The sequence below is a fragment of the Odontesthes bonariensis genome, chromosome 17 (assembly GCF_027942865.1).
Source record: "Odontesthes bonariensis isolate fOdoBon6 chromosome 17, fOdoBon6.hap1, whole genome shotgun sequence".
In the NCBI taxonomy this organism is placed as follows: domain Eukaryota; kingdom Metazoa; phylum Chordata; class Actinopteri; order Atheriniformes; family Atherinopsidae; genus Odontesthes; species Odontesthes bonariensis.
The window spans coordinates 7,158,364-7,170,365 of record NC_134522.1 but is presented as its reverse complement, the minus strand read 5'-3'; the positions used below and the strand labels follow the sequence as shown (position 1 = coordinate 7,170,365).

The following is a 12,002-nucleotide window of genomic DNA, read 5'->3' as shown; positions in this document are numbered from 1 at the left end:
GATTAAACCTTGAGCAACTAACACCTAGAAAAAAACCCACCAAAATTCAACCAAAAGCCATTCATTTCACCGATTAATCCAGCTGCTCGGCGGGGTAAACCTTTCATGATTCCAACCACGAAACCACTGTGGGATTCATGGTGAAGCTTTGCCATTGGTACTGTAAATGTAGCTGAGCTGGACAAGGGTGGAACACAGGAAAATGGCTATTTGTGGATGAGCTCTGTGGTTATTAAAGAGTTTAAAGTGGAAATAATACTCCAAATAACAGGGGTCTGTGATAGAAAGAATAGACGCCTGTTTAAATTATACTCATAGTTTGTGCCAACAAATATATTATTGTTAAGTTGGGTTTGTTTCACAGAACTTTGTTGAAAACAAAACTCTTGAAACAAGTTCAAGGACACTTTTCGCTGTTACCACAACCTCCACTCACACACCAAAACTTATGTGAAATCCCACTTTAGCTGTGTTTTTATTCCACAACTATTCATTATAAGGGCTTTGAGGGCTGAGAGAAGAAGGAAAAAGATTAAAAACCAGACGAAGATAAATATAAACAGATTCACCAAGCAGCCAATAGGGCAGTCAGTCACAAATATTCAAATTAAATTTAGAGTTTAGACTAATAGGAGTCACTATTACAGGAAAGTATTGTATTACTATTGTAGTCTTTTAACTTTTACGAGTGTATAAATGGGCACATTTCTCAATGCATACAGTAGCTATTGTGCGAAAGTCTTGAACCACCCCTCATTTCTATTATATATTCTAAGGAAAATGGGAAATAGGTGCAGCTATTTTATTAAATATGTGCAAACATAAAGGTTCTTTAACACAACCTGAACCCGCTCGGTCCAACCCAGTCTCACAGCAAAACATGGAGGATTCGTAAAAATGTAATATATAGATTTTTTAACACTATTATGATGTTTTTTTTCATGCTACAACACACAAAAATATCTTTATGGAGTGACACAGTGTCACAGAATTGGTCAGGATCAAGTTCTGTTGTGACCATCGGTGCCTTCATGTAACTTAACTGTGAAGTCGATACTTCATTGTGCTTTCACTCACTGTTTCATTGCTCTTATACACATTACAAACTACTTGATTAAAGTTAGGCATTAAAGCTGCAGTCTGCAACTATTTTTCAAGCATAATGCCTGGAACTGTCCGGGGATTCTGAAAGTAGTACATTAAATACCCCAATACAAAAAAAAAAGAGTTCTCTAGGTCCCCTATATGTCCCGCTAGGTCCCTCCAAAGCCAGCAGGTTTGTTTACAAAATTGCAGACCGGACCGGTAAAAGGTAACCAATCAGGTTACGAGCTGGGCTCTGTTGCCTGTCAATCACCGATTGTGCACGCGCGATACAAGGTAGGCTCGTCCCCACGCTTATTTATCTAGACTATTGAACTTCATTCTATTTAATATTCTACTTCCAGAATCCCATGACAGTTTAAGCTAATATGACTAAAAAAAGTTGCAGACGGCAGCTTTAATAGATAACTTCCATAGCCTGCTTTGTTTCTCTCATGGAGAGCCTTGAGAGCTTCTGCTCCTCATTAAAAGCTTTTTTAGATATATCCTCTCCTGCTCCTTTTCTGCATTAAAACTGACCCTGTTTTAACAAATCACATCAAAATATCCTTTTGTTCTGCCCTGTCCCCTCAGCAAAACGCCCAAAACCTGCTGTACACAAGAACCAGACGCCCTCCTGAAATACCAGCTGGATTTATAAAGTAGTACATCATTTTCTTTTTTTCTGGGGAGGATTCATCCCTCCATCAGACCTGCTGCCACTGATTTTCAGCCCACTTCTTGTGTCCTTTGGCACAGCTCAGCCTTTTCTCCCTGTTCCCCTTCCTTAAGAACGGCTTCCTGACAGCCACCCTTCCATGGAGCCCATTTCTGATGAGGCTTGGGCCAACAGCAGATGGATCAGCTGAAGGTCCAGATGCATCTCTCAGCTCCTGTGTCAGGTCTTTGCTGGATGTTTTCCTCTTTCTTAAGGACATCACTTTCAGATCCTGTTCATCTGCTGTAGATAGTTCTTTAGGCCTGACACTTCTTCTTCTGTCCTCCACTTGTCCAGTTTCCTCAAATGTTTTAAGGACACACTGCACACCATGCTGAGATATGCCAAGTTTTCAGCTAACAGCTCTTTGGGAATCACAAATATAACATTTGGCTTCAAGGATCTGGCACTAAAAGTGGACTGCAACAAGTTGTAAATAAGCGTACACAGCTTTGCATATGTAGCATTTTTCCAGTGCAGATAACACGGACCAACACTTCTGTTAAAGCAGCTTTTGTCGAAATGTATGACCAGTGTGGGAGGACCAGAAGACAAAGTCCAGGAAAAAGTTTATACAGATATCATCTCTTTAGATTAATGGTTGGGATGTACACATTTGTGAGTAAATCCGCTGCCGATTTCCACCTATTCTATAATTCCAGCTCCTGGTTTTGACAGTTACAAATGAAGCATAGACAGTTTGGCTATGTGGTCGGTCTGGGCAACAAATTATTCTAACAGCCCCTCGGTGCTGGTGAAATGCCTCTTCTGTGGTAAACTGATGACGAGCTGCGGGCTTTTAGTGCAGGCGAAATGAGAGGATCCTCTGAGATTCCCTCCAGTATCTCCCAATTATCACATTGTGACTGTGCGCGGGTATGAGCGGGGGGGGGGGGGAGCGCAGGCCCATTAGTTTTTCACCTCTGTTCACCTCTTTATCACTGCCGGCTGGGTTTTTCACCTCTTTTCAGCTTAATGGATCTACAGGGCCATCGGATTTTAAGCAAAGACTAACTCACAATTAAGGGAAGAACTCTCTCGGGTCCTAAAGACAGCACGGGAGACTCAACGAGCATATTTTATATCTGTCTTTTCTGTCTGCTCTGCCTGCTTCTTAGAGTCACTGCAGGGATAAGGAAAAAAAAAACAAGAAATGGCTTAATTCTTAGTATGAAACAGCGGATACACCACAGCCCAACGAACAAAACTGAAGGCCAACATGAAAACACACCTTTCATGGGATGTTCCCCATGTTTTTAGTTATGTTTTATCATGTTTTAGGTTACGTTTTGGTTCTTGAGTTCATGTTTTGCCATTTGCTTTTCCCCTCACTTCACATACCAGCTCATTAGTTTCACTCACGTCACCTGTTCTTTGTCCCCAGCTGCACTCATTCACAATCACACAGTTCCCTATTTACTTTCCAGGCTCCCCTGTCCTGTCAGATCTTTACCTTGATTCCTGATTTTCACCCCTCATGCCACGACGTATTCAACACTCTGAGAAATAGGGGTACAGTACGAGTCCTTTTTTTTTGTCCCCTGAGGTACAATCTATACTTATGTACCCCCTATGGTTAATTATTGGACCTAAAGTTACCTATATGTAACTTTTTGAGGGTCCAAAAGGTACATATATGTAACTTTTTTTCTACATGCTGGGGTACAATAGATAGCCTGTGTTAGGCTACTTAGGTACAAGATTGGTCTCTGTAAGGTACAAACCACAAGGGTACAAAACTATACCTTCTGAGGATACTGCCCCAGTGACAAGCCATCGTACCCCTAAAGGTACAATTCTATACTTTATTTTCTGAGAGTGAAGTTAAAGGTAGGGTAGGAGATCCTGGATTTTGAGTCCAGCGAAGCTGCATTTTGACCAACCCTTTTCTTCACTTTCCCCCTGAAGGCACGCCTCTAGAGTACATGAACGCGCAATGCTTGTTCACGAGCACGAAGGTGCACGAGCGCTGTTCTGACAGCAAGCATCGATCGTTGCCGTATTTAGTATTTAGTATATGCTAACTATACGTTTAATAATGCTAGGTGCTAGCCAAGCTGGCTCTAGTTTAGCTTCCTGCCAAGCTTCTGGACGCGTAATTCGTTCACGGAGCAGGGTACGCGCACAGGGGGAAGGAGGGGGAGGGAGGACCAGATAGCAGTTTGATAGACGCATCAGAATCCAATCATCGTTAACGGTCCGTTCAGTATGATTGGATACTGTTTTTCCTAGATTGTACGTTCTAGAGGCCACTAAAATGTTTCATATTAATTGGTTGCAATGGGGGTGTGAAGAGTATTTCAAGCAATATGTAACAAAAAATGCTCCAGAAAAAGAACCCCTACCCCACCTTTAAGTGTTTTTTCATGTATTATGCCAAGTCTTTTGTTTTTCCTTAGTAATGTTTTTTTATCCCACAGTTTAGTCTAGTTATCCGGCTCAGCCGCGCCTTTTGTTAACCACGTTTTGTTTGTATAATAAACCCAATTTGCTTTCTACATCCTCTGAGTCCGCATCAGAGTCCTACCAACCCACCCTCACACGACATTCGCAACATTTTCTTATATGGAGAAATCCTGAGGTGGAGTTCCCACATCGCAGGAGCTAAAGAGCACATCTCCAAACACTTAGATCTGCATTGGGCGGGAAAAATGGGCCTGTAATTATGCAGCCTTCATTCTAAATGCCACCGTCATCAGCCGTACCTGCACCTCAGAAGGCCCTTTGTGGGATTTTTGTGGGGGCACATGAATAATTCAGTGTATGTGTGGATTGTAGAGGGGAGGAGGAGGAGGGGGGGGGTTGAAGGCGGTGTTGGTCGGGTGGTTAGTTGATGCTGGGCTTTAAGTGCGACTGCACCATCTGTTTCCCCGCATAGGCAGGGCCAGCGGGGACTCCTCTTGGGCGATGCCAAGGTGGCTCGCTTCCTCCACCGGGGCGTAGCAGCCTCCTGTCCACAGCAGACGCAGGGGATAATGAAACCCTATGTCTGGCCAGGGAGCGTGGACATTTCCACCGAGAGTTGACGGGGTAATTTTGACACTTGGGCAGGTGGAGGAAAACAAGGTGTACAGCAGGTAGCTCGCTCATTAGTTGCCTGTCTCAGCCTGAGACGGAGGCGAAAACCTTTAACACACTGCATACACATTTGTGTGTGCACGTTTTCTTGCCAAGTGATGCAGTGCAAAATCTGTGGAATGTAATCTGTTTGGAGAAAAGTTGCTGGGACATTTCCTTTTTTCTAAAATGGAAAAATGATCCTGCGTGTGTTTGCAGTTCGGCATCCGTGTGAATAAATCAGCTGTCACTGATGAGCTGAAAATGACCTTCATCTCACATCAAACTGTTGAAACTTTACCTGCTGGCTCTGAGGACACGTGTCCATTTGAGACTTTTTTTTGTTGTTTGTCTAAGTGTCTTCTTGAGAAGTCTAAGCCTAAACTACTTTTCAATTAATCTCCCGCTTTAATCTCTCCCCAAAAGGCGTCCACACTCTGTACCTGCAGGGGGCTTGATCAGTGGCGGGGGGATCATGGGGACCATGATGGGCAGGTTGCCATGCTCCTTGGTGCTGGGCGAGGAGGTGGACGGTGTGGTGGGGGGCTCTGAGACTCCGTTCCTGGATGCTGGCAAGGACAGGGAGCTGTTGGCTTGATCCGGAGAGCCTTCGCTGTTCTCCATTGAAGCTGGGTTTTTTGGCAATGAGTTTTCTGGACAGGAAAAATGAAGCAAAATGAAGAGTTTACCGAACAGCAGAGGAGCCGCACCCCCTGCAAATCTCACCATGATGTAAGAATCTAATACATGTGCGATTTCACTCGATGGTTTTCACCCTACAAAAGACAAGTGATACAACATGTCTGGTTTTTTTAAGGTGGAATTTAGGAACATTTCTGTTCAAAGCCCCTGAGGACACAGCTTGACATCTTAGGTATTTGTCTCTTACAACTAAATCAGTTTAAAGCTGGATCCGTTCCCAATAATACACAAAAATAAACAACTAAGAGGCTCAGTGTAATGTGCAAGATTTCCTTAATTTATACCTTCAGGGATTATTCTAAAGGCAGCAGCTACAGCTTCTCTCAAAAAAATCTGAGGGAGTCTTCCAATGAAGCTTCTCAAAGCTGAAACTTATCAAAATATTTGTGCGCTTCCATGCCACAGGACAGATGTGGGCTCCCCTTTCTATCAATCCAAAAAGGATGCTGCCCTCAAGCTGGAACACCAGGATTTTATGGCTTATAGTTTTGCCTCCAAAAAGCTTTTATGACAAATCGGACGGAGTTTGTCTCTTTTGTTTGATCAATCAGTGAATAAAATATTTAAAAGCAACACAAAAGCAGTTATTGCACAGTTATTCATGTATAAAATATTAAAGATTTAGATTAAAAAGGTGACTCCAAGGCACTCATGTCAATGCAACAACTGTGCTTGGATAAAAGTCGTCCTTTAACCTGAAGATGCAAGCTTTCAGCGCTCTGTAGCGCTTCCCAGAGGATAAAAGAGAAAAAAGGCGGTGGCAGGAATGGAGCTCATCTTTAATTACGACGTGAGCATTCACACTGCTGAGGGCTGCACACTCCAGCCAAAACAAACAGTATCCTCAGTGAAAAGAAGGGCTGATGCAGCACAAGGCTAAACATGTTTTAAGTGTGTTGCTGGCATTAACTCTTAAATAAAAGTTTAAACCAATTAAAAGTACACATTTGAACTTCTTAACTCTTCTGGAAATGGGATTTGTAGATAAATTCCTACGTGGTCAGGTGTACTGTGTATATGGTACAGCCTGAAACCAAGGCTCCAGATTGCTCCGGGTCAGCCTGAAGCTCTTTAGACGTCCTGCATTGTGATTTTTCCACAATCAGCAACAACCTTCACAGACTCCTCTCATTTAATTTCTTCTCAGCAGCACTCCTAAAACTGTTTTCATTGCTTGCAGATTTACAAAATTCAGCACAGAAAATTCAGAAATGCCATTAATTCTAACAGTTTCATTCACTTTTTCAGCAGCACGCGATAGCCTGGTGGATAACAAAGCTAAGCTTAAAAAAAAAAAAAAAAAAAGTATGGAGCCTGTTTTGATTGCCTACCTTTGAGGACAGAGATGTGTTGGGGGGTGTCTCCGATGTCCAGGTTGTCGGAGTCTCTCAGCTCCACCTTGTCGTAGCCGTACCATCCCAGCAACTCATTCATAGTGTTCTCTGCAAAACTCTGCAACACAAACAGGAAGCAGAGTCAGACTGAGCTGCTTTAATGTGGATATTACGCCTACATGTTCAAAGTAAGCACCAAATATTAAAGCTAACATTTAACATCTGCTGCATGACATCGACCTGAACTAGCCCTTTATATCTGTCTACAATACTGAAATCCAGCTCAGATATAAAACAGTGCCCAGAGAAAAACACTATCTTCTTTTTTATTATTATTCTGCAGGTTTTCTTCTTTTTTTTTTTTTATCAGTGTTGGTCAACCTAAATGGGACAAACTCTCATCCAAAGGCTGCAGTGTGCATCCGGCTGAACTAATGCACTTTATCACAGCGCAATGAAAGAGGAGGATCTTTATCAGAAGAACCCATCGCAGCACGCTAAGAAGCACAGGAAATGTAACAAATTGCAGTAAAACAAAAAAAAGGCAGCTCAGTAAAGACACGGTAACAGCTGTAAGATGGGACTGATGCATGGGTGCAGATCCTGTTACTCTTAACCTGCACTCTTTCTTCTAATTGGTTGAAAATCTTCCATGACTCAAATGACACTTCGAATGCTGAGAAACCCAACACACCAGAGACTATATTTAGACTATATACAGTAGATTTATTATTGCTGAACTATCTTGTAATATGTTTTGTAGCTAGAACTGAGATATTTTGATTAATCCCATGTCATACCATGCATGTAAATAATTAATCAACCCCCGGCAGTACACGCACACATACTGTGTGTATATATATATATATGTATATGTATATATATACATATATATATATATATGTATATATATATATATGTATATATGTACATATAGTGGATACATTTCTCCATCTCGCCTCTATTTTCTCACCAGAGGAAAAGGTTTCCGTGTCACCGCTTTCCTGTTCTCTGTTTATCATCTTGCTATTTTTTCTTCCTGTGCTTGAAACTGTACACGTTCAAGTCTTTTTGAGTAAAACCTCTGATAATAAATAATCAAAAATGTCATGAACAATATTCAAAATCTACAATATTTCAAGTTAATTTTGTGCGTTGTAACAAAAAATGTTTTAAAGGTCTTTTTCCGTATGTTTTCCTTTCGGTTTATGTTCTATTTGCTCAACTTCAGATGTACCAGACGTTCGTAACCATCAGAATCTGTCTGATCATTTTGTATTTGAAGAGAAAGCGTCCCCTGAATGCTGTATAATGGCAGGTGTTGTGCTGCTCTCAAATATTCTGGCACATGACCAAGATTTCTTGAAATGCTGCCAAAAAAAAATGACGAGCAACCTCAGCAAATTTGTGTTCTGTTGAGTAAACTTGTGATACATTTTGCGAAACTGCTGGACAAGAAGCAAAAAATTAAAAAAAAGGAATTATCCAAAATAAGAGATGAACAGTAGGAGAAGAGGAAGAGGTGGCAGTGATCTATTATCAGGCACGTCAGGCCACATCGTTGCATTTACAGACACACCAGCTGCTGAGGTTTACCTCGAGGAAATAGTGGGATATAGGTGGAAATAGGTGGAAATAGTGGGAAATTGGGCACATAATATCATTCAAGGGTTTCACAGTCTTGGGATCAATGCACCATATGAACAAAGTGCATTTTCAAAGTGCGTTAAGTGAAACCATCATGAAATCCGGAGAATTTCCTGTTCCAAAGGGAGTTTTTTTCTGGGTTTTTCAGAGGTTTTTAAGTTTTCCAGAAGAGTAAAGTATATAAATACATATTGTGTAGTTTATTCCCATGCATGCTGCAGAGGAGTTTACTCCGTGACTCCTCTGCAGCATTGCATTGACACCTCTCCTCTTATGTACCCAGATAATGGGATGCCGTCTGTCTTTACTCCAAAACAGAGATGCTGAATTTAGCAACCCTCAGGTTTAACACTGTTTAACCACATTTACAGTAGCTATACAAATTATATTGCGATGATTAAAGGTAAATCTATTCACATAAATTTATCTAAAGATAAAATCTGGTCTGTAGAAAAGTATAATCAAAGATATAGGGATGGCCATTTTGTTCTAAGTACATTTCTGTGCATATCCAGCCAATAATAGTACATGTTGTTCTTCATGCATTCTTGGTATTTGCAGCACTGACTAATCTTTCTGCATAGATAAAACGATAATAAGGAAAATAACCAGAGGAAACACTGTTATCTCTGAAGATGATTAAGATGGAAGACTTAAGTCATATTACATCAGTTCCAGCCATAAAAAGTTGGCTTTCCTTCTACTTATTACTTAGATGACAAAATATTCTCAATTCTGGTTCCAGTTTTGTTTGGTTTAGATAACAAAACTATTAGTTTGGGTCTAAAAAAGAACCCTTTATAGCATTAATCATGTTTTAGAAAGCCTTTCTGGGAAAGAGAAAAGGAAGGACAGCTTCTCTGTTTCTGAAATGTTCACTTTAGAGCCCCAATTAATGGCTTATTTTTCAAAAGATCCCCATAGCTTTCATTTAACTTTTAATGCGTCCACTTCAACCATCAGCAGATACGTGCATATGAATATATAAAACATTGTGCAGGTGAAACATTAAAGTATTTCCTCCATAACAGCCTCTCACAAAGTCAACAAACACTTTACTAAAAACAAAACCATAACCTCGCTAATGCATACAGTCCATTATCACCATACATCTCTCAGCTGGGAACATTCCCAGAGGCTTCTGTTCACTGAACCGTTGCTGTGGTAAATGGTTCGGCCTGACTCTTAAACGTGGTTACAAATGTTCTGCGAGGATGAATCAACTGCAATTATTTGGTCTGCGCGATCAAATATTAGTCACAGGTCACTAAGCTATCAGCGGAGCCGTGCCACGGGACACAAGTCGGCTCATTTCATCTGCAGCCAGTCCCTCTTTACTTTGTACGTTATCACATGACAGCAGCCGTCACTCATCAGTCACTTCAACAAGCAGTGAAATGTCGATTACGAGCAGCCTCCGTCCATATCAAGCATGTCAGAGCGGTTCAGCGCCACCCGGAGCATCAGACTCTTGGCTGATTTAAATGTACTAAGGTCTGTGGCACAGGAATGCAAACAATGGGGTGGTCTGTGGCGTAGTGGGTACAGCAGGCGCCCCATTTATAAGAGGCTAAAGTCCTCGCTGCAGCTAGCCCCGGTTCAAGTCCCGCATTGGATGGCCCTTTGCTGCGTGTTGTTCCCCCTCTCTCTGCTACACTGTCCTATCCAACGAAGGCATAAAAAGCCCCAAAAAATAATTAAAAAAGTAGAAGAACTCAGCTTTCGTGATGGAAAATGATCTTTCTCCATTTCTCAGAATCGTGTCATTGAACACCATCGTAGATCATGATCGAACATGTCGACCTATTTCACGCCGAATAAACTTTGGTAAGTCAAGATTTCTGAGGCGAGAGTCCCGGGGGCAGCTCGGAAATGTTGTTTTAGGTGGAAACTTGATACTAGCATTGAATTTGAGCAAATAAAATGAATCTACAAGGTTTCAGTGGAGCTGCTTTTGAAACTTTTGAAAACAGCTTTTTAAAAACAGTTCCCGACCTGGTGGCCGCTGAGCACGGAGCTGGCAGACAACAAGCCGGTCCATTGACTCGGTTAATTGATGTATATTCAGCACCAACAAAAAAGCGCACTTTTACTTCCAGTGGCCTTACAGAATGGGAACGGGAGTTCTTTGTATCACATCATAGTTACTTTCAGATCAGTTTAGCCTCATTTGTCCATAAAGAGCATAAAGTTTCTGCTGATCTAAGCAGATGTGCCGATGCCATAAGCAGGAGGAGCTGAATCAAAATGCCGGAAGACAGTTATTAATGAGGAGTGACAGGAGTTATTGATCCACCTGTTATGAAATACCACTGTGGCAAGGTGGTCGGTGGGTAGATGTGGCACAGAGGTGACAGGTGACGAAAAGCAGACAGCCCAGTCCCACCAGAAAACAGCTAATGTGATCATCTGTGGAAAACAGTGTCACAATTTAAGGTCAAAAGTTGTGCGATCGTCAAATTCAACTGATGAAAACCAGAATCTACGAGTACCAGAATGTGTAAAATGTCAAACACGTGCTTTTTTTCAAACCCCAACCATGTATTTTTAGCTCCGAAACTTAATATTCAGGCTTAAGAGCAAAAGGAGAAAAGCAATGAAACCATTGTGTTGGACGAGAGATGAATTTTTTCATCTATTTTGATGCATAACCATGGCAACGGGGAAATTGTTTGCATGTGGGAGCAGCTGATTGAGCTTTCCAAAGCTCAAGTCATGCCCAAATCCAGATGAGTGAAGAGGAGAGGTCTGGGATGCAGAGCAGGAGCAAAACGGAGAAAAAGGAGGAGGAAGTTTAAACCATTTCTTTCACTTGATCATCGTGGGAAGTATGAATGAATGAATGAATGAATGAATGAATCGCCTTTATTGTCATTATAATTTACATTACAATGAAATTTGGTTGCAACTCCAAAGGTGCTTATAAAACAATCAGAAATTAAAACAAAACTATGTTTAAAATAAATTTAAATATATTTAAATAAAATGAAGGCACAGTATGAAATATAAAATAATATATGGTAGTGAATGGAACAGAGTTATTTGATCTTATAAAATATTGCACATTTTTCCGGATTTACACATATTGCATGGTATATATTGCACATTAAGTGTATTGCACAGTTCTCATTATTGAGAGGAGTAGGAGATCACCGGAGGATAAAATGGAGTGTCAGGAATATTAATGTTACACAGAGAAACGGCTGCAGGAACAACTCTAGCACGTCTCAGATTTAAGACAATACGGACGGAGACTGCAGACAGAGGGGTGACAGTAAAGGAGGGTCACAGAGCTTGTTAACCACAAATTAAGGAATCCTGAATATTCTCTGAATCTCTGAATATTCAAACAAAACCTCTCTTTGCAAAACTTCTGTGCAGCAATATTACTTCCCAATTAAGGTATGATTGAACTGAACTGAATTGAGTAGCCCACCCCGTGGATTTAACAAACTGAGACA

The 12,002-nt window shown here is 41.2% G+C and overlaps 1 protein-coding gene across 2 annotated transcripts in view; it reads right to left on the bottom strand.

The window, feature by feature from the left end:
* The window catches only part of sobpa (sine oculis binding protein homolog (Drosophila) a), a 54,216-nt gene that overhangs the window by 30,558 nt on the left and 11,656 nt on the right, over positions 1-12,002 (bottom strand). For both annotated transcript variants that reach the window (XM_075448241.1, XM_075448242.1), the window contains exons 2-3: positions 6,892-7,012; positions 5,302-5,511 (exon numbers count right to left, since the gene is read on the bottom strand). In XM_075448241.1, coding sequence (XP_075304356.1) covers positions 5,302-5,511; positions 6,892-7,012 — 331 coding nt within the window. The remainder of the gene's footprint in view (positions 1-5,301; positions 5,512-6,891; positions 7,013-12,002) is intronic.